This window comes from Emydura macquarii, unplaced genomic scaffold (assembly GCF_026122565.2).
Source record: "Emydura macquarii macquarii isolate MOO-44397 ecotype Brisbane River unplaced genomic scaffold, CSIRO-AGI_Emac_v2 contig_1790, whole genome shotgun sequence".
Lineage (NCBI taxonomy): Eukaryota > Metazoa > Chordata > Testudines > Chelidae > Emydura > Emydura macquarii.
In genome coordinates, this window is record NW_027131927.1 from 22,495,721 (window position 1) to 22,522,903 (window position 27,183).

Here is a 27,183-nt window from a genome sequence, read left to right on the forward strand (position 1 = left end):
TGCTGAACAAAGTACCATGACTGAAGGATTAACATGATGCTTTCATCTGACTGCAAACTGTTAAAAACAGGATTACTTACCAGTAACAGTTGTTCTTCGAGATGTGTTGCTCATATTCATTCCAACATAGGTGAGTGCGCACCCTGTGCACTGGTTCCTGGAACTTTTTTCCGTTTAGCAAGCCCCGTAGGGTCGGATTAGGCATCCCCTGGAGTACCGTGCTCATGCCGTGGCACATAGGGGACCGCCGACCCTGCTGGCCCCTCAGTCCCTTCTTTCTGCTGACTCCAACAGTGGAGTGGTTATGGAATGGATCTGAGCAACACATCTCGAAGAACAACAGTTACTAGTAAGTAACCCTGTTTTCTACTTCGAGTGATTGCTCATATACATTCTAATATAGGTGATTAAATGGCCATTCCTTGGAGGTGGGTAGGAGTCAACGGCGAGCTCTCTCATCAGTACAGACCTGCCAAAGCCCGCGTCCTCTCTCGCCTGCTGCACGATGGTGTAGTGGGACGTGAAGGTGTGGACCGATGACCAGGTAGCTGCTTTGCAGATGTCCTGCAGGGGTACTTGTTCCAGGAAGGCCGCCGACGAGGCCTGGGCTCTGGTTGAGCGTGCCGAAACAGCTCCTGGAAGTGGCACCTTTGCCTGCTCTTAGCAGGTTCTGATGCAGGCGGTGATCCAGGCGGAGATGTGCTGGGTGGAGACAGGTGAGCCCTGCATCCGATCCACCACCGCCACGAACGGCTGCGTTTGCTCGATGTAGTAGGTGAGGGCTCATCTCACGTCCAGCGAGTGCCATCTCCGCTCCTCCTCTGACCCGAGCGGTTTTGGAAAGAACACGGGAAGGAAGATATTCTGGTTATAATGAAACTGGGACACCACCTTAGGCAGGAAGGCTGGGTGGGGTCTCAGTAGCACCTTGTCCTTATAAAAGACAGTATAGTGGGGCTCCGAGGTCAAAGCCCTTATCTCGGAGACCCTTCTAGCCGATGTGATGGCTACCAGGAAGGCTACCTTCCATGACAGGACGAGCAGCGGGCATGTAGCTATGGGCTCGAAGGAGAGTCCTATCAGCATGACGAGGACCAGGTTCAGGTCCCAGGAAGGCATCAGGTCAAGGACCTGCGGGTATAGCCTCTCCACCCCTTTAAGGAACCGGACTGACATAGGGTGGGAAAACAAAGACCTCTCTTCCATCGGCTGGTGGAAGGCCGAGATGGCCGCCAAGTGCACCTTCAGGGAGGCCAGTGCTAGGTCCTGGAGCTTCAAATGGAGCAGGTACTCCAAAATCACCTGTATGAGCGAGCACCTCGGTGGGATACCCCGGGACTCGGCCCAACAGGTAAACCACTTCCATTTGGCCTGGTACACCACCTGAGTGGAAGGTTTTCTGCTGCCCAGCAGAACCTGTTGGACCTGCACCGAGCAGGCTCTCTCTCCCTCCATCAGCCAGAGTCTCCATGCTGTCAGCTGGAGGGAGTCCAGGCCTGGGTGCAGCAGGCGACCCTGGTCCTGGGAGAGCAGGTCGTAGCACCTCGGGAGCGGCAGTGGCGGGACGATCGACATATCCAGCAGCATGCTGAACCAGCGCTGTCTCGGCCAGGCTGGGGCAATCAGTATGATGTCCGCTTTGTCCCTCTTCATCTTCAAGAGGAATTTGGGCAGTAGCGGAATGGGGGGAAACGCATACATGAGGATCCCCATCCAGTCTATAAGGAACGCGTCGGAAATGAAGCCTGGCTCACGACCCTGGAGCGAGCAGAAACCTGGGCACTTCCTGTTCCAGGACGACGCGAACAGGTCCAGTTGGGGAACACCCCACTTGCGGAAGATAAAACTTATCACCACCCGGTATAGTGACCAGTCCTGTCGGGGTAAAAACTACCTGCTGAGGCGGTCCGCCTCGTTGTTCCTGACCCCCGGGAGGTGAGAGGCAGATATGTGGAAGTTGTGCCTCACCGCAAAGTCCCAAAGTCAGATGGCCTCCTGGCAAAGGGCCGAGGAGCGCACCCCCCCTCCCACCTGTTCATATAAAACATGGCTGCTGTGTTGTCCGTGAGGACCTGCACCATCCTGCCCCTCAGGAATCTGAGGAACACCTTGCAGGCCAGGCGGACTGCCCTGAGCTTCCCGACATTGATATGGAGACACTTCTCCTCCTCCGACCAGAACCCCTGGGTGCTCAGGTCGGAGCTGATGTGGGCTCCCCAACCCACATCCGAAGCGTCCGTGATCAGGGTTACTGATGGTGCCAAGTCTCTGAAGAGGACTCCCTTAAACACCTCCCCTGGGTCCCTCCACCAGACCAGGGAGGTCAGTACCTGCGTGGGAACCGTGACTACTCTGTTCAGGGAGTGCCTGGCTGGTGCATACACCGAGACCAACCACGCCTGGAGAGGTCTGAGCTTGAGGTGAGCCAGCCTCTCCACATATGTACAGGCCGCCACGTGTCCCAACAGCTGAAGGCAGTGCCTTGCTGTCGTCGTGGGGGACCTGTGGGGATCATCGATTATGGCAGCCATCACCTCAAAGTGAGGCTGTGGGAGGAAGGCTCTGGCCTGGATGGTGTCCAGGGTGGCCCCGATAAAGTCTATGCGCTGCACCAGGGTGAGAATGGACTTCTGCTCGTTGATGAGCAGCCCCAGTTTGGTGCATGTTGCGCAAGTGAGTCCCAGGCTGTTCCTCACATGGGCTCTGGACTTGCCCCGGATCAGCCAGTTGTCTAGGTAGGGGAAGATCTGGACCCCTCTGTGGCGCAGGTAGGCCGCCACCACTGCCATACACTTCGTGAACACCCTGTGGGCGGACAAGAGGCCAAAGGGTACGGCCGAGAACTGGTAGTGGTAGGCTGCTACCACAAACCGCAGAAACCTTCTGTGACCGGGAAGGATAGTAATATGAAAGTAAGCATCCTTCAAATCAAGGGCAACGTACCAATCCCCTGGATCCAGAGCGTGAATGATGGAAGCTAGGGAAACCATACGGAACCTGAAGCGCCTGATGAATTTGTTCAGATGACGGAGGTCTAAAATGGGCCTCAGGCCCCCCTTCGCTTTGGGCCGAAAAGATCCAGTTTTTTGCAATCCTTTTTCTTAGGGGTATTGCCCTGGTACCCCTGCCTATCTTCTGGTTTACAGCATCAACAACGAGAGTTCCCGGAGCGGGATGGGTGTACAAATACTCTAACCCCACCGCAGGAACATAGTACTTCCTTTCGGTGCCCTTGGACATAGGGGCAACTGATGCAGGGGTTTGTCAGAGGGCCTTGGCCAGCTTCAAGACCCTCTCATGTAATAGCCGGGCTACTTTGGGGCGCCCTGCTGATCCCGACACACCAAAGAGGGGGTCGTCCTCCTCAGACAGCTCCTTGAGCTCAAGGTTCAAATTACTAGCCACCCTCTTAAGCAGTTCCTGGTATGCCTTAAAGTCAGAAACTGGTGCCCTACGGTCCCTGGCGGCCGCATCGTCAGAGGAGGAGGAGGAGGATTGTGGGAGGGGCCCCGTGGAGGGACCCTCCCCAGGGTCCAATTCCTCTTTTGAGAAATGGCCTTTGTCTTTCTGGCTCGGGGGGGGGAAGGGGGGGAGGGAGGGAGAGGGGGGGTGTGCTGGTTGGGCCACTGAGGAGTGGACTGACACCGTACCCTGGCCCACCTGGGTCCCCCCAAAGCCCCCAGTATGGCCACTGCCAAGGTCCATGTGGCCACACCCGTGCCGGCATCGGTGCCGACTAGGATGTCTCCCGATGGTGGGCATGGGACCCCGAGCCACTAGATCGCTTGTATCTATGGCCTTTGCCTGCCTTGGATGACGACCGACCCTGAGACGATGATGAAAAGGAGGATCGTGTGGCGGCGGGGGAGTGAGCGGCTGGAGGAACCGGACGACGACCGCTGCCTCCGCGCTGAGGTCTTGTGACGGCGCTTCCCCTTTGGGGACTGGGAGCGGTGCCGTGTCTGTGCCAGCTCCGACTCCGAAGACCATGATTGGTGGTGCAGTGCCATTGCCGCCATCGGTGCTGAGTCCTTCGGCACCAGGATCCTCGCCAGACTACGGTCCGGGAATCGGGACCGGTGCCGTTGTGTCTGTTCCAGTGCCAGACTCCCCGCCGATGCCAGGTATCTGGACCGGTGGCCAAACGCATTGGGACTTGGGCATCGGCATCCGTGCCAGGGATCTGGACCGGTGCCGAGCGCGTTCGGTCTCTTCGGGTGCTGGGATCCGCACCGGGCTGTGTGCCAGGGATCTGGACCAGTGCCGAACTGGACTCGGTGCTGGGGTGCTAGAACTGGAACTGTGTCCCCCATGCGAGGCGGAACTGTATCGGCGTCGCCTCATGCTTGACCCTCTCAACCGCCCTCGGTGCCGCGGTGTCGAGGAGCTCGATGACTCAGTGTCGGAGCTGGGAGGGGAGCCCACACACTCTACCCTCTGTGACCATCTGGGGGGAGACTTCGACTCCTGTCTCTGCCACCCACCGGGGCCACCCAGCACGGGTTTACCCGGAGACGCTGGCCCCTGCGCCTTCGGCCGAGGGGGGGACAGAGGCATGGGCATGCCCATGAGGACGCGTGCCGCTGCAAACGCCTTCAGCATCGACAGCCCTTGCAGGTACGCTCCCCCACCCCCAGGAGTCGGGGGAGGCTCCCTGTGAGGAGATGCAGGTGCTGGAGTAATCTCCATGGCACGTGGCTGGTGCATCTCCTGACTTCCCCCAGGCCGGGCGGGCAGTGTGGGGGAGTCCTGGCGCATTGTGTCCTGCCGCTTCTTCCTTTTCGGCACCGGGTGGGTCGAAATCGGTGCCGGTGGAGCGCTCCACACCGAGGAGACGCTCGGTGCCGCAGGGGGAACGCACCAGTTCAGAGTCTGGCCGAAGCGCAGACTCCATAAGTATGGCCTTTAAACGCGTGTCCCTCTCCTTTTGGGTGCGTGGCTTGACGGCCTTACAGATTTTGCATCTGTCCTTTCTATGCTCCTCTCCGAGGCAGCAGTCATGAGGGTCACTCACGGGGAATGCCTTGCTGCAAACTGCGCAGGCTTTGAAGCTGGTTGAGCCAGGCATGGCCCAACCTTAAGCCCATGAGGGCTATCTATCTATCTATCTAAACACTTAATGCTAACAACTATGCTACTTAACTACGAAGGGGATGCTACTTGCTAGTTAGCAAGAGGCAGACATTCCAGGGTCCGTCACAGGCGAAAGAAGGAACTGAGGGCCCGCAGGGTCGGTTGTGCCCTATGAACTGCGGCATAAGCGCAGTACTCCAGGGGGCGCCTAAGCCGACCCTACGGGGCTTGCTAAGGGGAAAAAAGTTCCGGGAACCAGCGCACAGGGCGCGCGCTCACCTATATTGGAATGGATATGAGCAATCACTCGAAGTAGAACACAGACTGCATTTCAGAAAGAAAAAGGAAACAAGTAAAAAGTTACATTCTACCAGTCCAGACACTGTGTACAACAGTGCTTTGCCAACACAAATAGGTTGTTCTCAAGCTTACTTTCATTTAAGAAAGTCAAATTCTGACCATTTAAACAACTTCTACTTTCTCTTTGCTAAGTAAAATAAAAGTAAAAAAGCTCTAGTTTATTTGAAACACAGGTCAGGGTTGAGGAAAAGAAATGGGCAGGACTAAAGGCATTTTAAAGAGCTTTAGGCCAGTAGCTGCTAATTTCTATAGTTTTTTTTTTTTTTTTTCTTTTCAACAGATCAGCAACAGACAGGATTTAAAGGAGTTATCTTCCTCTCCCTTTATTTACATAGAGGGGCACATAGATGTAAATTAATCCATACTGAGGATGAAATGGACAGTAAATTAACCTACATCATAATATGACTTTGGATATGGCCTGGTTTTCACAAACACACATGTAACCAAGCACATAACTGGTACATAAAAATTGGGAATTCGTTCAAGTAAATGGCAAGGTGTTTTTAGCTAGACATTTGTACATGCAGTTACTCGATTTATCTGAACATCCACAGTGATTTCAGGAGCAGGTAAGATATTCATCAACCTGCTCCTATTTTTGAAAATAGGACCAGTGTGAGAAGCCATATTATAAACTTTAAGTACAGTTTATTTTTAGTAAAAAGTTGAATAGGTAAACCTAACCTTATAACTAAATGAACTGAAATTGTCCACAGTCATTTGATTGTTGTTTTAACTATATTATATAAATTTAATTACAAAAGGAAACGAGGTCACGAAGTATATTTTCAATTTCTGCAGCAGATGACAGTCAAAAACATGACTCGGACAAAGATCATCAACAGACTTTTATCATACAAATTGAAATGAAATAATTAAGTGCTATGCTATTAATATGTTGTATTTCAAGGTCAAAAGCCTTGTTTGATGCAGACAATCGTACATTTAAGCCCAATCAGTCAATACCACTCTTCTGTCTTTAAGCATGCACTTCAGAGTTCACCATTATCATAATCGATGTAACTTCATACACTTTACCAGTATGAAAAGTTCCAGAGGGGTAGCCATGTTAGTCTGGATACAGCAAAAACAACAACAGTCCTGTAGCACTTTAAAGACTAATAAATTAAATTTCTGTAGGCACAAGCTTTCATGGGCTGCAACCCTGACGAAGCCCACGAAAGCTTATGCCTACAGAAATTTAATTTGTTAGTCTTTAAAGTGCTACAGGACTCTCGTACTTTTTACTTTACCAGTAGTTTCTCAAATTACCTGCATTTGTGTTTGATCCTTGTAGTAGTACAGTCAAGGTCTCCATAACCAATAAAGCTAGCTGCTTTTGGTCCTCAAAAGAACTGTTTCTTGAATCCTCTAAAAAATAAATTTCAAAAGTTGATTGCATTGAAAACAACAAAGCTGATTTTTTTTTTTTTTTTTTAAAAGATTAAAACAGTTTTGTTCCTTTCACCAATCCTCATTTTTTTAGCTTCCACATAGAAATCACCCTTTAGCAAACTTTTAAACTAGTGTTTCTCAACCTTTTAAGTAGCAAGTACACCCTAACTTATTAACATTTTAATAAGTACCCCAACACTGGGGAATATAAAGTGCCGTGCCAAATTTTTTGCCATAGATTTGAGAGGAGGAAGGGGTGAGAGAGAGACAGGGAAGGAGGGCGAGAGACAGGAAAAGAGGGTAACTGGTAAAATCCGGGGCAGCTAGAGCAGTGAAATTGACAAGTTTTCTGGGCACTGGGCCTTGAGCCAGGGAGGGGGGGGGGGGCTGCCACCTGAGTAAGTTGCAGGCTGCTGCTGCCTGGCTGCCAGCCTGGGAGGTGGGCAACTGCCACCCAATCCGAGCTGGGGCAGAGGAGACTTTGCGCTGGCTGGGGCCCAGGGATCTGGGCAGGTGACTGCTGCCCGTCTTCAAGCTGGGGAGCTGGGACCCGGCGGGAAGCAGGGGGCTGCTGTCCACCTCCCAGCTCAGAGCTTGGACCTGACAGGAAGCAGGCAGCTGCCGCCTGTCCCTCCCAAGAGTCGGCGGCTGCCGCTTGCTTCCCAGCTGGGACCCGGCGGGAAGCAGGGTGCTGCTGCCTGCCTCCCCCAAAATCAGCAGCTGCCGCCCACCTCCCCTTCACTCTGTTTTTCCCCAGGTACCTCCTGCCTGTGTCTCGCGTACCCCCTCAGATATACGTACCACAGGTTGAGAAACTGTGTTTTAAACCACATTGAGGGTTTGTCCACACAGAAACACTCAGGAAAGTTAAGATGAATTAACTTAAGGTGTGAAGTTAAAGCACATTAAACCCATTTGTGGATACTCTCATTCAGAGGTAAAGTTGACTTAGGCTATGTCTACATTACAAATTACTTCAGTATAATTTACATCACTCAGGGGTATGAATAATCCACATCCCTGAGCGATGTAAATTACACGAACCTAAGCACTAGTGTAAACAGCACTATGTTAGCAGGAGAGCTTCTCCCACTAACATAGCTACCACATCTCATGGAGACTGGAGTTATTAAGCCAATGGGAGTGCTCTCTCCCATCAGTTTAGAGCATCTTCACCAGAAACAGCTGTAAATGATGTCCTATAGACATAGCCTTAGTTTGCTTTGGCTTAATCCTCCAGAGAGCATCCACACAGGATTTTAATGTGCTTTAACTTAACCTTTAGATAAGTCATCTCAAACTTTCCTGAGCGGTTGTCCACACAAACGTTTAGTTCATGGCAACATGGAGTGTCAATGTGCTCAGCACACATGCAGGTAGGTTAGGGGGACGCACATGTGCACATACACACACACACACAGGAAACTATTGTGATATCTGAGATGAAAGCCAATATATAATCAATATAGTTATACAGGTGATATTCCCCACTTGCTCATTTTTGCCCTGTACTAAAATAACCTAAGTATAATATTGCATTATAAAGTTTTTTGTTTTTGTTTTTTTTAAAAGGGGGAAAACTCCAGCTACTATATATTTTTATTAAATATTTTGCATTTACATAGTACCTTTCATTGGAGGACCTCGAAGCACAGGTGGATAAACATTATAATAATTTTACATAAGAAAACTGAAGCACAGAGAATTTAAATGAGCTTGGCAAGTAACTGGCAATGCTGAGAACAAAAACAAGGTGTCCTGACTAACCAGAACTACTCTCAGCTAACTAGCACTAGTTTCTCTGCAAGCCTAAAACATGTAGATAAATAAAAACAAAGAAAACACTCTACCTTGATCATTCAGAGCCTGAGTGGGATCTTTCAAAAGGGCTGCATATTTGTGCAAAAGGTTTACCATCACCTCCAGAAGCCCCACCTCCCTGAAGACATCCTTAAAGATGTAGTCATGACGGGTGAACTTAAGAAGGGTCTTCATTGCAACGATGCTACACTGGTAAGATGTGCTGGATTTTAAGAGGATGCTGACACTAATCAGTTCTTTACAAGGAATATAATTCAAGCTAAATACGACAAACTCCAGCATCTCAAAGTATTTGGTCTGCACTTCTGGAAGCTTAGAAATTTTCTCTGCAAACTGGGACAAGGTGTGCTGTGATTCCAAGATGAAGTAGTTGGCATTGTCTGCCATGTAAATATTTGTAATGGCATCCAGAATAATTTGTGCAAGATAGTTAGTTTTTGCTTTCAAAAATGCATTTTGAAGGACGGAGAAAGCTTGAATATTCCTCACACTATGACCTACAACAGGAAACAAAGGGGGGAAAAAACAATTTTACATCCATTTGCTTGACCATATTAAGGAAAAAGTTTGAATTAAACAAACAAACAATTTGTTCTCTGTAGCACAATAAACAAAAAGAAATACTACTAAAATGGATTTTTCAAAAAGCAAGCAAGAAATTCTTCTTCAAAATTCAAATTCAAAAATTCTTCTTCAAAATTCAAAAAGCACTAAGAAATTCTTTAAAGGATGTCCTCCCACTCATCTGGACACTAGCAATGAAACAAAATTACCTTTTAAAGTCAATATTGTAAACTATTTAACTGCTGATTTTAGAAGAAACAACCACCTACACTTGAACTGTAAATGATTTCTGTAGTGTACCAGAATTTTTTCCCTCAAAAAGACTTCTACTCTGTGTGATAAAAACAGTAAACTCACCTTTGCCTGCAGGTTGTGGGACTGCAAATCCAGGCAACAGAAAAGGTGCTCCGGTGGTAACACCAGCTGGTTTTAATTCATTGACACCATATGTTGTTAGGGAAGTTATCAGATTAACCAAATCCTTCAAAGCATCTTTGGATTCTGTCTCTTTTGCCTGTTCTAATCTAAAGAATATACAGTACAACAGCTCATATTAGTACATATTCACTTTAACAAACCATTCAAACTCATCTGAGGTTTTTTCCTTTCTTTCTTTTCTTTTTTTCCTTAAATTAAGGAGAGAGGTTAATTTTAGAGGCACAGATTTAGTAACCTAGGATTCTGAAGCCAAAGGCTAGGGTGCACTACATTTCTATATTTTACACTCTCTTCCAAGTTGTATAGTATTAAATTGATTAAACATTATTATTTGTATTATAGTAGCGTCTGAAAAAACTAATTGAGATCAGGGCATCAATAATGCTAAACACATAGTAAGAGACTATTCCTGACTCAAAAAATATTAACTAGACAAGTCAAAAGGGGGCATGAAAGTAAAGGAAGTATTATCATTTTACAGAAGTGGAACTGAGACACAAAGTAAATATATAAAAGGAGTACTTCAAAGATAGCTAGCAGACATACAAAGCTTCATGAGTACTACAATTAGATGAAGGGAACTTCAGAAGTCTTTATATGAGACTCTTTGAAATGTAGTCCTTTGTAAAAAACAAAAAAAAAAATGACTATACCAAGAATATATTAAATGCTATCACTACTAACAACATTAGTACATACAGGTATTTTATTATATTCAGGCCTGGTCTACACTGGCAATGGATGTCGACATAATGCTGCTTATGTCGACCCCCTAAAGTATGCATCTCCACTGGCACGTAAGTTCCGCTGATCTAAATCATGGTAAAAGTCGACCTAATAAAACCACCTCTGCAAGTGGCATAGCACGGAAGTCTAACTCCATGGGTCACATTTGCGTCAGTGTAGGTAGAGTGCAATGTAAATCGATGCCATTGGCCTCTGGGAGGTATCCCATAATGCTCTGCTGTGATCGCTCTGGACATTTGCACTCTGCTGTAACATGGCCACATAAACAGGAAATAGCTCCTCCCCTCAAGCCCCGGGAAATTTTGAATGACCATTTCCAGTTTGAACAGCATGGAGAGAGCTTTGTAGTTCAACCACTCATGACGGCTGCATGGCCCAAACGTGCTCCAGCATGGAGTTGACCAGAGGTCCTGGATCTCATTGGTCTGTGGGGCAAAGAGTCTCTTCTGGCTCAGCTAAATAAATGTAGATATATATGAGAAGCTATTTCGCAACATGTTGGAGAAGGGACATGCAGCAGTGCCACGTTAAGATCAAAGAGCTGAGGCAGGCTTATCAGAAAACTAGGGAAGCTAACAGCCATTCTGGTTCCTCGCCCAAAGCATGCCACTTTTACAAGGAGCTGCATGTGATTCTCGATGGTGACTCCACCACCATGCCACCGCGTAGCGTCGATACCTCCACAGAATCCCAGTCCAGAACGAATGAGGAGGACTCTGTGGACAAGGAGGATGAGGAGAGCAGGGGGCAGGAGAGCAGGATATCCATTCTACCTGAGAGCAAGAACCTGTTCGTTACCTCAGAGCAGCCCTGTCACACACAGGACAGAAGGACTGATCGAGATGCCGGGGAAGGCACATCTGGTGAGTGTGTGGGGCAAATCTAATTTTTGCAGTTGTGTCCCCAGTTCAGCTTCAGTTCAGTTTGTGTTCTTGGGGACAGCAGCCTTATGTCTTCCGCCACAGTAGGAGACTTTACCCCTCCACTCTGCTATTAAATGAGCAGGCATCATCACAGAACACAACATAGCAGCAAATCTTCCCTTTCTGCCTGCCTTAACCTCAAGGGACTGATATCACACATGGTCACCTAGGGAAGATGGTGCAAGTTTAAAATACCCGACCAATACAGTCACTCTGTGTTATTCTTCTGCCATAGCCAGTGTCCCTGGGTGCCTCCCCAAGACAATTCCTAGCACTGGTATTGCTATGGGTGTTGAGTCGGGACACTGGTTGCCCTATGTTTTCTAATGCTACACCTCACTCACAGCGTCCTCTAATCTGTTCTGCCCACCTTCTCACAAACTGGTCCTTGGGATGTTACAGGGGAGCCCAGTGATCTCTCTCCTTGATCAAGTGTGGATTGTGGATTTTAGTGCTAATTAAACCTCTCTATAATGAATGCAAGGGCCCCTTGATTACCGTGTCTGGAACACAACTCTGACCTGTCTGCTACTTATAGATTGGAATGCGAGTCTGGCTTAGCCTTGCAAACATGAAGGGGAGTTCCTTTTTACATTGTAACATTTCTTTTACTACTTTGATCAGCTAACAAGGCTTCCCTCCCTTACCCCCCCCCCCCCCAGTCAACACTTCGGCCTTCAGCCCACCTTGCAGAACTCCTGCTGAAAGACTTTCCCAGATTAGGAAGTGGGGGGAAAAAATGCAGGATGATATGTTTAGTGAACTAATGGATGCCTCTGTAGCTGCTGACACACAGCTCAGAGCCTGGACGATGTCCTTGTTTGAAAAACTAGACATGGACATGGAACACAGAAGATCTGCATAGGAGCGTGATACTCAACAGGAGATGATGTGTATTATGAGGGATCAGTCGGAGATGCTGAGGCATCTGGTAGAGCTCCAGGAAGAGCATCGGCAGGACAGACTCCCTATGCAGCCCCTCCAAAGCGCTCCACCGCCTACCATTTTATCATCAGCCCCCACTCCCTAACACTCTAGGAGGAGGCTGAGCAGGGTGCAGTATGTGTTGCACTCCACACCAGTAGAGGCGAGCAGAAAGATGCTTTAAGAACAGCATGCAACCACAGTTATTTGCACAGTGACACTTTACAATGTTAACTTATCCTCCTTTCCCCCCAATGAAAGTGGTCACAAATAAAACTTTGCAGCTTTAAAAAAAATCTGTCTTTATTCATTCATAGCTTGGGTGGCGAAAGAAGGGGAGGGGGCCGCTGGTTGAGGGATGGGAAAGAGCAAGGCACAGAAGAGACAATACATTACTGCGGTTCATTGCAAAATCAATTTTTCAATGCTTCCTGTAAGCGAAGCACTCTGCGGTTGGCTCTGAAAGTAACACTGGAATCTGGCTGCTCAAAATTTGCAGCCAGCCTATCAGCCTCCATGGTCCAGCTCTGGGGGAATTTTTCATCCTTAGTTGCACACAAATTATGGAGTACACAGCATGCAAATATAACTGATGGGATGTTCTTTTCACTGATGTCTACTCACTAAGCTTGACATCTCCATCTGGCCTTTAAACGCCCAAATGCACATTCCACCACCATTCTGCACTTGCTGAGCCTGTTATTGAAACGCTCCTTTTCACTGTCCAGATGCCCGATGTAGGGCTTCATTAGCCAAGGGAGCAAGGAGTAGACAGGATTCCCCCAGGATCACTATTGGCATTTCCATATCCCCAATATTTACTTTTTGGTCAAGGAAGAAAGTGTCCTCCTGCATCTTATTGAACAGACCAGAGTTCCCAAAGATGTGCATGTCCTGCATCTTTCCTGACCACCCCACACTGATGTTGGTGAAGTGTCCCCTGTGATCCACAAGGGCCTGCAACACCATTGAGAAGTTTTCCTTTTGATTTATGTACTTTGTGGCAAGGTGGTCAGGTGCTAGGATACAGATATGCGTGCCATCTATTGCCTCCCCAGTTTGGGAACCCCATTGCAGCAAACCCATCCACTAAGTCCTGCACTTTTCACTTTGTAGCAGAAGTCTATTAATGGCCCTGCACATTTGCATCACAGCAGCTCCAAGGGTGGATTTACCGACTCTGAATTGTTTCCCAACTGACTGGTAGCAGTCTAGGGTTGCCAGCTTCCACAAAGTGATGGCCGCTCGCTTCTCCACTGTCTCAGCTGGTCTCAAGCAAGTATTCACACACTTCAGGGCTGGAGACAGCTCCGCACAAAGTTCAAAGAAAGTGGCGTTTTGGATACGAAAGTTCAGCAGCCCCTGCTCATCATCCCACACCTTCATAACGATGCAATCCCACCAGTCTGTGCTTGTTTCCTAGGACCAGAACAGACACCACACAGACTGAAGATGATGCGTGACAGCCTGAAGCAAATGGGTATTGATTCGCTCTCTGGCTTGTAGCAGCGCGGCCTCCGTAACATCGCTATTTTCTGTGCTGCGGCTTTTGTCTCGCCTTTGAAAATACTGCAGGATAAGCTGTGAGGCATTTGTGATGCTCCCAATGATAGTGCAGAGCTGAGAGGGCTCCATGCCTCTCCAGCAACGGCGTACGCGTGGCATAGAAAAATGGTGCAAAAAAGCATTTGCAGTTTGTTTGGGACAAGAAGGGAGGAGGAGGGAGCACATTGCATCGTGGGAGGATGACAAGCTTCCCAAAAGCCTCTGCGGCTAGATGCACTGTGGGATACCTATCCACGGTGCACTCCTTTGAAGGTCAACCCAAGCATGGCAATTGGGGATGTAAGAGCCTGGCGCAAGGTGTGTGGTGTGATCATGCTCCTGCAACTTCTACAATTCAGCAGGTGAAAGTCAATTTAAAGTAAATCGACATCATTCTTCAGTGTAGACCTACCCAAAGTTACTGTCCAAAAAAAAACAAAAAAAAAACGAATCTCCACAGAGTGGAAAAGGCTCAGCCTAACTGGGGGGCCAAAGAACAGAAGACAGCTTTAGGAGGAAAACAAAATAATTTATCCTAAAAATAATAAATCACAATATAGTGCTATGTAAACTTTCATTTCAACTTGTTCAAACCAAAATGACCTGTCTCTTTTTCACTTGTTTGCAACAATGCCAAAAATACTAGGCATCATCCTTTCAATACGTTTTGTCCGTTACATTGCTTCTAAATAAAAAATAATCATAGAAAGATGTAAGACTGGAAAAGACCTCAAGAGGTCATTTAGTCCAGTCCCCTGCACTGAGGCAGGACTGAACATTATAGACCATATTTGAAAGGTGTTTGTCTAACCTGATCTTAAAACCCACCAATAACAGAGATTCCACAATCTCTCTAGTGATTTGTTCCAGTGCTTAACTACTCTTACAGTTAGGAAGCTTTTTCTAATGTCTAACCTATATTTCCCTTGCTGCAATTTAAGCCTGTTACTTCTTGTCCTGTCCTCAGTGGATAAGGAGAACAATTTATCACCCCTCCCCTTTATAAACAATTTATTACTTACTTGAAAACTGTTATCATGCCCCCCCTCAGTCTTTTCTTCTCAATCTTTCTTTGTAGGTCATGTTTTCTAGAACGCTAATCATTTTTGTAGCTCTCCTCTAGACCGGGGAGGATAAGAATGGAGGGGAAAGTGAAATTTACAAGCTGCCGCTGAAGATGAGGGATCAGCGCAAATTGTCGGCGGAGGGTAAGGAAAATGTGGCTCTTAGCATTATCAACAGCTATTTTTTGGCTCTTTGTCTCTGACTGGTTGGCCACCCCTGCTCTAGACTTTCTCCAATTTCTCCACATCTTTCCCAAAGTGTGGTGTCCAGAACTGGACACTGCACTCCAGTTGCGGTTTTATCAGTGCTGAGTAGAGTGGAAGAATTACTTGCATATAGCACTTGCATATAGCACTTCTGCTACAACATCTCAGAATGATGTTTGCCTTTTTTTTTTTTTTTTGTGCAAGCGTTACATTGTTGACTCATTTAGTTTGTAATCCACTATCTAGATCCTTTTCCATAATACTTCTTCCTACGCAGTCATTTTCCATTTTGTATTTGTTCAGCTAAGTATTCCTTCCTAAGCACACTATTTTGCATTTGTTATTGAATGTCATCCTATTTATTTCAGACTATTTCTCCAACTATGTCAAGGTAATTTTTAATTCTAATCCTGTCCTCCAAAGCACTTGCAACTCCTCCCAGCTTGGTATCATCAGCAAACTTTATAAGTGCACTCTCTATGACATTATCCAAATCATTTATGAAGATATTAATAGAACGTACTCAGGACACATCCCTGAGGGACTTCACTCGATATGCCCTTCCACCTTGACTGTGAGCCATTTATAACTACTCGCTGAATACGGTTTTCCAGCCAGCTGTGAATTCACCTTATAGTAGGTTCATCTAGGCCAGCAGCTCTCAACCTTTCCAGACTACTGTATCCCTTTCAGGAGTCTGATTTATCTTGCGTATCCCCAAGTTTCATCTCACTTAAAAACTATTTGTTTATGACTGACAACCTACTAAAAAGGATTCATTTTATGTTACTGATAACATGGGGGTTAAAAGGAAGAGATCAGCCATTTTCAAAAGCAATGTTCATGTTAGAAGAACAATCATAAGTACTTGAAAGGCTAATAATGCAGGATAGACAGCTTTTTTATTCTCTTTCACTGGGCTTAACAAATGTCACAAACAAGGTTACACCTTCTGCATGATGCCCAACTTCATGCAGCAGAAATAGCCAATGTAACTGAAAACTTCAATCAAATTTTTTATTTTGGGTGCCTGAAGTTTGGGAACTATATCTCCGTGTAAGTACCTAAAATAAATGGGCCTGATTTAGGAAGGTGCTGGCCTCTACAGCTTTTAATGAAATCAATTGGAGCTTGGCTACTTTGCATCTTTGAACATCAGGTTCACATATATAGATTTTAGTACCTAACTTCAGGCACCAAGTTTGAAAACTGTAGCCTTCATTTACAAATAGATTTGGCTTTTTTATGACAATACATGCTTCTTACAAAATGAACTTCCACTTAGACTGGCAAAACAAGTGGAGCTTGCCTTCAAAACAAAGTATAGAATCTGCAACTGAGGGAATTATTAATTTTGTTCATGTAGACAATTTTAGTTTTATGTACTAGTAAAATTACTTTTTTTTTTTTTTTAAACAAAATAAACTAAAGTGAAATCTTAATACAAGAACCCTCCCAACAGCACTTTGTTATTAAAGCTTTGTTTCCTGCAAGGATCTACTCTATATATTCACTGTGCATTAAGTGGAATGTAACATACAGAAAAGGAAACAGAAGACTATTTTATGTATTATTTGTTTACTTTTTTGTTTACCCTCATTTATTCACTTAGCTAATTTGCACAAGCCATAATGTGCATCCCAAAACTTGGCTTGTCCAAACTTCTTGGCAAAGATTTTAACATATACATAACAACAGCTTATAATTAAAGGCTTGTCTACATGGGATGTTAGTGTGTGCCAAGCCACAGGGTGCATCTACAGCACAGTAGCTTGTTGTGTAGTAATGTCCCGTGTGAGCATTGTGACAGAACACTAAAAATTCTGTAGTGCACTCTGACATTCTCCCATCAGGGTGTCAGTATCATTATCCCCATTCTGAATATCCTGATCATTAACAATATCCCCACTGTATTTTGTTTGATTTAAAAATGTGTTCAGGTATATTAACATACTCACCACCTGTTACACAATCTGTTGATAAAAATATTTGCTTACCTGAGCAAGAGATCACAGAGGAAGTTATATCCTTGCCATATCCTAAAATCATCCAACAGTGTTTGTGATACATCACTGGAATCTTTAAGAAAGCAAGAAAGTCCAGCAAACATCTCAACTATTTCTAAGGGAGACAGGTCATCAGATTGTTGCATGTTCTGAACACAGGTGGACAAACATTCTTTTTCTGCAAGAACACAATTAAGAAACATTTTTTCTCCATCATTATACATATTTAAAAGCATCATTTCTGATTATTAAAATATACTCAGGAATCAAGAAGAAGTTACAATATTGTGTGGTAATAAATAATTACAGTAAGGGACACTGAGCTTGAAATCTAGTCAATTTCAGAAGTGGCTTCAGCGTACACCTAAACTCCAGTTCTGTTCACTCTCCCCTTCTGCCAACCCGCTGTCCCTGCACACTTTTGTCTTACCATCACATTTTATTTTTTTTTTTTAAATGTAAATATTTTTCTCCCTCCTGTTGTTGTATGAAAGACCTAACTGACAGACTCTACAGAAGAAAAAGTGAAATTGCCTATACACTACACTGTCAAATGCATAAATGTAAATTGATTGAAAATAGAGCAGTTGATTTTTCACTGGAATCTCTTTTGGTTATAATAATTTTAGGTATTACAACACAGAAGATAATTTCAAAGAGAAGTCTGACTTTTAATGAAGTCCCTTTAAAATGTTTAATAGCTGCATATAGTGTTTATCAAAGCTGTCAAAATGTCCAAGAAAGCAGTCTCTTTATAGAGTAAAAGTCTAATAATCAGGAGGTTCAATATTGAACATGTTGATAACCATTACACACTTAATCCCAGTAGCTAATTCCAGAAGGGGCCCAGCATACATTTAATTTATTTGCGCTTTAATTTTTAAAATAATGAAAATAAAGGAAAGATTAAATTTACTATTCTGGGAGTTAAAAAAAATCAAAGGAAAAATCCCTGACAAATTAAAACAAATCAATTGTAAAATATCTTTCTGCCTCTAGGTTGTTAAAACACCATTGTCTAATATTTTACTGACTTCAGAGAAAACCCTTTGTGTGGTCTCTTGCAATATGCTTAGATATAGTACCCTGTGTCTTCTTTCATATCCCTATTCTGGTAAAGAAATAGTGTGGCTGCATCTTCTACGTGGTCCTTGGCCACAAACAAGGCAGTAAATCTTATTTCAGCTCCTATCCTGCAATGACATAGATTTAGCTATTATGGATCCATATTCACTTGTCATGTGGACAAAATTCGAACACCACCTGCCCCAGATCTGTGGGTAGATTTATGCATGCATTCTTGATTCAAAGAGCTTTTCATCAATTAGCCCAGGCTGTATTTCTTAGCTCCACATCACCTGGGAAATTCAGAATATCTTCCTAGGAGGGTATGTCTACACTGCAGCTGTGATGAATGTTATTCCAGTTACAGGGTAAAGCATTTTTATGGCTAGGTCTGGCAAATTCTTTATCTGTTTGTGATGGCCTACAAACACTGTCTTTTGAAGATCCATTAGGGATACTGTGAAAATGGTGTGCAAACTGTGGAAATCACTACTTGGGCAATTGAGCCATCTGCAGAAGTCATACTTCCATGTGCAACCGAGTTATTATTTGTGAAGCTTATCTCACACAATGCTAAAAAGACAGGATGGAACAATTTTGCCTGATTAACTGGATGTATCTGAATATTCCATGTTTGTTGGTTGGTTGTTTTAAAATAGTGCACTGTTACCCTACAGAAACAGCTTTCATGGATCTCTGATGGTTTAGACAGGGCCTGTGGTTCCAATTCCTTGTGTCCAGCTGCTTTCACAAATGTTCAGGGACTTTATTGAAAAGCAGAGTGCCTGTACACGCAGGTGGAAATGAGGAACAGCTAGCCTGCCTGCCTCCACAAGGGGCTACTGCTACCTCAAAGAGCAGGAGAGAAATAGGAGCCACTCTTCAGAAATTATTGCCACAAGCACAAGTTACAATCATCATAAATGGCGTCTTAATATTACTTTTCAATGTCAACAGTTAGTATAGTTGCCCCAGGCATGTTATGTAAATAGGAAGATGTCCATGAGACACCTTCTTTACTAACATGTTCCACACTGTGAAAACATTTGAGAACCTATGCTCCAGCTCTACATTAAACTGAAGCGTGGAAAAACAAATTTACAGCAGAACAATTCTGATTACATTATTTTACAAATACTCTTAAACCTCCCAAAGTACTTTAGTTTTTGTTACACTGTATATAAGAAAACTACAGGATGAAGACAGTAATACAGAAACTGGAACAAAGGAGTAAAAACATTATCTGTATAAGGTACACACCATGAATGTATTTCACTACATTGACACTAAGGCCATGACGCGATATGGTCATTAGCACTTCCCCTGCACTCTTCCTCCAAGGCAGATTATAGGGAGGGCACCATGAGGTTATTGCACTGAATAAAAGCTGGAGATCATCCTTCTGAGCCAGTTCTTCTGCAGGAGACACAAAACTGCACAATTTTCCTAGGATCTGAAACAATAAGGCATTCAAATAATTAAAATAGCACAGGAACAGTTAAATATTTAACATCAGAACTCTGCTCATTGGTACTTTTGCACAGACTGATAACACACACACACAAAAAAATTCAATTAGAACTGTTACTCATTAGGAAAGTAATGTGCAGTTTTTCCCTTGCATATTGTGTCCTGAATAGACCGGATTACCTTAATCCATGTTAAATTACAGTAAAATTAGGTCTTTAAATGTTCATGGTTATTCCACCCCTCGGGCTCATTAAAATTTAATGAAAAGGGCTATACTAGTAGACTACTTGTGTATTATGCTGCCACATGAGAATCAGAATTTGAGTACTAAATTTGCTCCATTTATACGCTGTCTACCAGAGACTACATGTTCAACTCTTGCAACAGGGGTACACGTATTAACAAGCAGACCACTCTAATGCATGAAGAGCACTGATTGGCTGGGAAGGAAGCAACATCCATACCTCTTTGGCCAAATGAAAAGCAGACAAAACACTGGGGCAGGGAAGGTCATTTACTATAGTTATGTCTTCAATGCAGAGTTTGCCTGGGTAATCAGGACCCAGAGCTGAGCACTTGAGTTAGCCTTGCCCAGGAGTGAGCAGCCCCATTGCAAAGCCCTACCCAAGTTGCTATGCTGCCTTGTGTGTGTTACTAGGACTTCTGGGAGCATATCCCATGGTTCTTTAGTGCTGCAGTAAACTGAACTGCTCTACAGTTCTTTCCCAGTAAACTGTGAGAGAACGTGTCTGTTCTTCTGGGCACATAGGGTGAATTATGGGAAGGCATTGGAGGATTATCAGCACTTGAGTGATGTAAGCCTGCGTTCTCACTGCAAAGTGGATAGATTACCAGCTCAAGTGAACACAGAACCCAGGCTCGAACCCATACCCCAGTCCTGCCAGCTAGTCTGGACTGAAAGTACCACTTCAATTCAGGAAAGAGCTTTTTAATTATGGACTGGAGAGAGGTTGGGCAACACCCAAATAAGATCCCAGGCTAACTCTGCATTGAAGACATACCTATGTTTGTACAGTGCCTAGTACAATGGGGTCCTGAGTTGGCTGACACCTCTAGGCAGTGCAACAATATAAATGTTGAATAATTATATCAACATCTAGCTTTGACAGAATGGTGAAGAAATCTCAGGGAAAAAAAAAAAGTACAACATGCAAATAGTACCTTGGGTGTGCATTTTGCTTAGAAGCATACAGGTTATTTTGGTCAAATGAATGGTTTATTAAATTTTCTTACCAACATAAGATACATGGACTGATCAAAGTGAAAGAAAAAGAAGCCAAAAGAAAATGAACTCAAAACAGTAAGTCTACAGACAAGTAAGGTACATTCTTTTTTGGAGGAAGAATAAATCTAAATTCAATCAACATATTGATTTTTAGTAATGAGTACCACACTCAAAGAACCTTCACTTGTTTTTAATTGTAGTCTCTTGAGTAAGGAATAGGAATTGCTCTGAGTTTCCAGGATTCATGAAACACACAAGACTTTAGTTTTGTCAAGTGTAAACTCTCAATTACAGCATGGTGTTAAACACATGGGTATAATGTCCACTATGCTCAAACAAAGATAGGCGCTGGCAGAATGATGTTACACATAAGTCTATAATAACCAAAGCCTACCAGATGAAAGAATAAGAATGATCTATTATTAAAGAAAAGGACATTATTCTGTCAAAAGATATAACACTCCTGAGATGCTGTCTCCCACCACAATGGTTTACTATATCTCAAAGATATTTATGTATTTACAGACTGACAAAGGCTAAGATTTGAAAAGATCTGTCAGTTTTCTCTTTCATACTTCCATAGGTACAGAACTCTGCCTCTCTAGGATTTCTTCCTTTAATTCAAAGTGTCATACAGAAAGAACAGCACACCAAAAAGTTGATATTCCAGGAACATTATGTGTCATTAAGTGCAACTCTACAGCATTTTAAATTATTCAAATGTATTACCAGTAAAGATGTACTGTGTTTAATGTATCTAGTAAGATCTTTAAACCCATAATAGACCCAATCCTAAATGGCACTGTGTGCCAAAAAGAGTTGAGGGAGCACAGCACCTTGCACAAAAGAACACTGGAACTAGCATAAATAGGTTTATATCAACTGACATATAATTGTCTATTCAGCATCTGATTATAAACTATCAATTACAATCCTTTCTAAGGTAAAAAATATTCTGTCTGCACTCTTTTTTCCACTGAGAAACAGAGTAAAGATAATTGTAACATCCATATTTATTTATTTATTCTTATGATTTAATTTATTCAGTTATTCAAGTGGTGAAGTTAAATTCCAGGTCAAGTACATAGACTAAACTACAATACATTTATGGATTCATTCTGTTCTGTTGAAAAGGTCTTAAATTAATTCCTTCAGGGAAGCCACAATAATGACTTTTCCCTTTCCTGTCACATGAAGGTGATTTATTTCCCTATTTGAAATAAAGGTGTCATGTTTTTAATTCGTCCACTAATTAATAACCAGTGCTGCTGATTTTTACCATACTTACTCAAATCACTGTCACGATGACTAAAGACATCAAAGGTGGCAAAGAATTGGGGGAAAGAATAAAGTGGTCTGCATGTCATCGCTCTTAAGAAACCCCGTATAACTGGTAAACTTATTTATGAGGACAAAATATTTTCTGAGAAAAAAAGTACTCAATCTCAACTCTGCTGGTAGAGAAATTCATCTTGGTAACAAACACTTGTCTCTGTTAAGAAACAGAGAAAAAAAAATCTTCAAAGGGCCACTGGCCCAGAAAAACAGCAATTTCTGGAGATCCTCATCTAATAAATTCTCCCCTCTCCACTTTTTCTAATTTTTTTAAAGAGAAAAATCTGTATCTACAACTTCAATACCTGTATTGTCTTTCTTACCTGTACAAAGACTTTCTGTAGTAATGCTCGGCGCTCTGCTAGAGGTAGCTCATTCTGCGCTCCTCCAACTACCTCAGGCACATGTGGAAGGTCAAAAAACAGATATAGACATTTAACAAGCGTGGAAGGCACTGACATTGTAGTCATGCAGTCCACTGTTTTCTGAAAAAGAAGAAAAGCCATTAACATTTCACCATATTGTAACAGTGAATTTTCAAAATACAGCATAGTTTTCTTTGAAAGAATGATTTAGTTATATAAATTATTGCTTTTAATTAAAGTCACACAGACAGAAACTTGCATAAAACATTTACCTTTTCCTTCCTATAAATTTAACAAGTGTCCAAACTGCAGTATTGATGAATCATGTGTTCTTTAACACTTACAAAACAGGGGTAAAAAGAGAGAAAAACAAGACTACACTCAGAGAAAGGTCTAAATATATCAACAGTAATAAAAAACAAGATTATTTACCAGTAACTGCTGTTCTTCGAGATGTGTTGCTCATGTCCATTCCATTATAGGGGTGTGCACACCTCCGTGCGTGATTCCTAGAACTTTTTCCCCCTTAGCTGATCCCGTACGGCCAGCTCCAGTACCCCTGGAGCCCCATGCACATGCCGGCCCTACGTCCCCTCAGTCCCTTCTTTCTGCCAACTCCAGCAGTGGGGATGGGGGATGGGTTGTGGAATGGACATGAGCAACACATCTCAAAGAACAGCAGTTACTGGTAAGTAACCTTGTTTTCTTCTTCGAGTGCTTGCTCATGTCCATTCCACTATAGGTGACTAACAAGCAATACCTTTGGAGGTGGGTCAGAGTGGGGGGTGGAGGAGGCAATGCAGAGAGCTAAGAGTAAAGAAGCTTCAAGCAGGAATAGATGACGATCGCCCCAAATAGCACGATCTTTCCATTCTTATACTCTGAGAATATGGGTCCTCCTTCTAAGTCCATACTTAGATTCCTACCCCCAGAATAGTGGAGTACCCACATGTCATAGGCTGGCAGGTTCATGTATATTAATGAGATATCCTCATCACTTATCAGAAGTTTCCATGATCTCACCTTTGCCCTTTTGACCCTCTGTGGGTTTTGTGGTATATTTGTTTTTCTGACAGGGAAAGGGTCCCGAGTCTTATGATGTATTGGTTAATACCTGACATCACCCCTTTCAACATCTAGGTCAAAGGTCCTGAGGAAATCTACTTATCTTGCTTAATTATTTATACCATATATGTCTTGTTTATACTATATTTTGAACACTTATTCCCGAATGTGTGTATGATGATTACGTAGCTGTTACACAGGATATGGCCTGTATGTTACCTTGCGTTACAACACAAATAAAATATATCACTCTATTATAATCACACAATCATACTTAAATCTTATAAGAAAAGATATATCCCTATAGAATGCAAGCAAGCAGGATAGTTTTATAGGCTACAGCCAGGACTCGTCTCACGTCCAGCGAGTGCCATCTCCTCTCCTCCTCCGAACCATGAGGTTTGGGAAAAAACGTGGGGAGAAAAATATCCTGATTACAATGAAATTGGGAAACCACCTTGGGCAGGAAGGCCAGATGCGGCCTCAATTGAACCTTATCCTTAAAGAACACTGTATAAGGGGGCTCAGAGGTCAATGCCCTAATCTCTGAGACCCTCCTAACTGATGTAATGGCCACCAGGAAGGCTACCTTCCATAAAAGCACGAGCAGGGGGCATGAAGCCATGGGCACAAAGGGGGGGCCCTGTGTGTCTCGAGAGGACCAGGTTGAGATCCCTGGGAGGCACCAGGTCACAGACCTGTGGACAAAGCCTGTCCACCCCCTTGAGGAACCTGATCGACATGGGATGGGAGAACAGTGATCTGCCCTCTAGTGGCTGATGGAAGGCCAGAATGGCTGCCAGGTGAACTTTCAATGAGGCCAGTGGCAGACCCTGGAGCTTTAGCTGGAGCAGGTACTCCAGGATCGCCTGCAGAGGCGGGAGGTTGGGTAGAATGTCCCGGGACTCCGCCCAAGAGGTAAACCATTTCCACTTAGCCTGATACACAACCTGTGTAGAAGGCTTCCTGCTGCCAAGCAGGATTTGCTGCACCTGCATGGAGCTGGCTTTCTCTCCCTCCATCAGCCAGAGAGCCTCCAGGCCGTGAAGTGCAGGGAGTCCAGGTACGGGTGCAACAGGCAATCATGGTCCTGGGATAAAGGGTTGTGTCACCTCGGGAGCTCCAGAGGTGGGGCGATCGAAAGGTCCAACAGCATGCTGAACCAGTGCTGCCTTGGCTAGGCTGGAGCGATCAGTATAACATCTGCTCTGTCCCCCGTGATTTTCAGCAGGACCTTGAGCAGGAGCGGAATGGGTGGGAACATGTACACGAGATTTCCCGTCCAGTCTATGAAGAACGTGTCAGAAATTGATGCGGCCTCTTGACCCTGGAGAGAGCAGGACACTTCATGTTCCAGGCTGACGCCAATAGGTCCACTTGGGGAATGCCCAGCTTCTGGAAGATCATAGACGCCACCTCTGAGCGTAGCGACCTGTCATGGCGGGATAGAAACCACCTGCTGAGGCGATTCACTTCATCGTTCATCGCGATGAGAGGCCATCAAGTGGAAATCGTGCCTCATGGCAAAGCCCCACAGACAGAGAGCTTTGATCGTAGAGGGCTGAGGAGCACGCTCCCCCCTGCCTGTTTATGTAGAACATGGATGCGGTGTTGTCCGTCAGCACCTGCACCAACCTGCCTGTCAGGAATCAGAGGAACACCTTGCATGCTAGGCGAATGGCCCTCAGCTTCTTCACACTGATGTGCAGGTGCCACTCCTCCCTCGACCAGACCCCGAGAGCCTAGGTTGGTGCTGATGTGGAACCCCCCAACCTACGTCCGAAGTGTGGGAAATTAGGGTGACTGACGGGATCAATTCCTCGAATGGAATGCCTTTCAGCATTGCCCAGGGACTCCACCACCAGTCTAGGGAGGCTAGAACGGGCAGGGGAACTGTGACCACACGGTCCAGTGCGTGTGTGATCAGAGCATATACTGTGGCTAACCATGCCTGAAGTGGTCTGAGTCTCAGGGAAGCGAGTCTCACTACATACATGCAGGCGGCCATGGCAGTGACTGGCTGTTCTCGTGGGGCATTGGTGCAGCTGGGAGCTGAGAGAGACCATTGCCTTGAAACGCGGCTGAGACAGGAAGGCTCTGGCCTGGGAAGTGTCCAGGGTAGCTCCAATGAACCTCTATTCTTTGCACTGGGGTTAATGTGGACTTCTGTTCGTTTATGATTAGCCCCAGCCTGCGGTACATGGAGAAAGTGAGGGTCACGCTGTCCTGCATTTGGGACCTGAACCTTCCCCATATCAACCAATCGTCCAGGTAAGGAAAAATCTGCACACCCTTTCGTCTCAGGTGGGCAGCCACTACCGCCATGCACTTAGTGAACACCCTCGGAGCCAACAATAGGCCAAAGGGCAGGGCTGTAAACTGGTAGTGGGAGCCAGTCACCATTAAGTGGCCTGTGGCTGGGGAGGATAGATACATGAAAGTATGCATCCCTGAGATCGAGGGCAGCATATCAGTCTCCTTGATCCAGGGAAGGGATTGTGGAAGCTAGGGAGTCCATGTGAAAAAATTTGAGTCTTTTGACATATTTGTTTAGATGACGCAGGTCTAATATGGGTCTCAGACCCCCTTTCGCCTTGGGGATGAGGAAGTACCTCAAATAGAAACCTTTCCCCCTTCTGCATTGAGGAACTGTTTCCACTACTCTGAGACTGAGGAGGGTGTCCACCTCCCGTAAGAGGAATTGCTCGTGAGAGAGGTCCCTGTAGAGGGACGGAGGAGGATGGATGTTGGGGGATGTAGACGTAAACTGCAGGGGATAGCCCCCCAACACTATCCCCAAGACCCAAAGGTTTGAAGTGATTTTGGCCCATTCAGGGTAGAAGGATCTTAGCCTGTTTAGGAAGGGGCAGGATGGATCCAGAAGAGCAGTCGGGATGCCACCCTCGGACGCACCGTCAAAATTGCCCCCCCTCCTAGGGGTCACTTGCTGGGGAGCTGAGGATGAGCTAGGGAGCTGATTCCCTGTTTCAAACCCCCTACTTCTGTCCCATTGTCTATAGGGCTGGAAAGGTCTGGGCTGAGGCCCAGAGGAATGACTGATACCTAGAAAACTGGGGCATGTAAAGACCCAGGGAGCGAAATGTGGCCCGGGAGTCCTTCAGACCGTGCAACTTTGCATCAATGTGGTCTGAAAATGAAGCCGACCCATCAAAGGGGAAGTCCTGAATGGACTTCTGCACCTCCTGGGACAGCCCTGAGTACTGCAGTCACAAGTACCTTCGCATACAAATGGAGACTATAGCCCTGTCTCCCGAGTCAGCAGCATCCCAGGACGTCTGGAGCACTGCTCTAGCTACCGCGGTCCCATCCTCCACGATAGTGTGAAAGTCTGCGGCCTGGTCCTGGGGCAAGACCTAATCAAACTATCTGAGGGAGTCCCACAGGTTGAAATTATACATGCCCAGAAGAGCCTGATGGTTGGCAATCCTAAACTGAAGGCTTGCCGATGAATAAATCTTTGTCCCAAACAAGTCCAGCTTCTTATTGTCCTTGTTCTTGGGAGTCGACCCTGGTTGACCCTGCCTTCGCAGCATCTACCACCAGGGT

The 27,183-nt window shown here is 45.1% G+C and overlaps 1 protein-coding gene across 10 annotated transcripts in view; it reads right to left on the reverse strand.

Annotated features, from left to right (window-relative positions):
• The window catches only part of WDFY3 (WD repeat and FYVE domain containing 3), a 325,380-nt gene that overhangs the window by 173,753 nt on the left and 124,444 nt on the right, over positions 1-27,183 (reverse strand). For 9 of the 10 annotated variants that reach the window (XM_067557105.1, XM_067557103.1, XM_067557100.1 and 6 more), the window contains 6 exons: positions 22,510-22,671; positions 19,396-19,588; positions 17,062-17,248; positions 9,574-9,740; positions 8,682-9,149; positions 6,709-6,807 (listed from right to left, as the gene is read on the reverse strand). In XM_067557105.1, coding sequence (XP_067413206.1) covers positions 6,709-6,807; positions 8,682-9,149; positions 9,574-9,740; positions 17,062-17,248; positions 19,396-19,588; positions 22,510-22,671 — 1,276 coding nt within the window. The remainder of the gene's footprint in view (positions 1-6,708; positions 6,808-8,681; positions 9,150-9,573; positions 9,741-17,061; positions 17,249-19,395; positions 19,589-22,509; positions 22,672-27,183) is intronic. The other variant, XM_067557104.1, reaches the window with a different exon arrangement.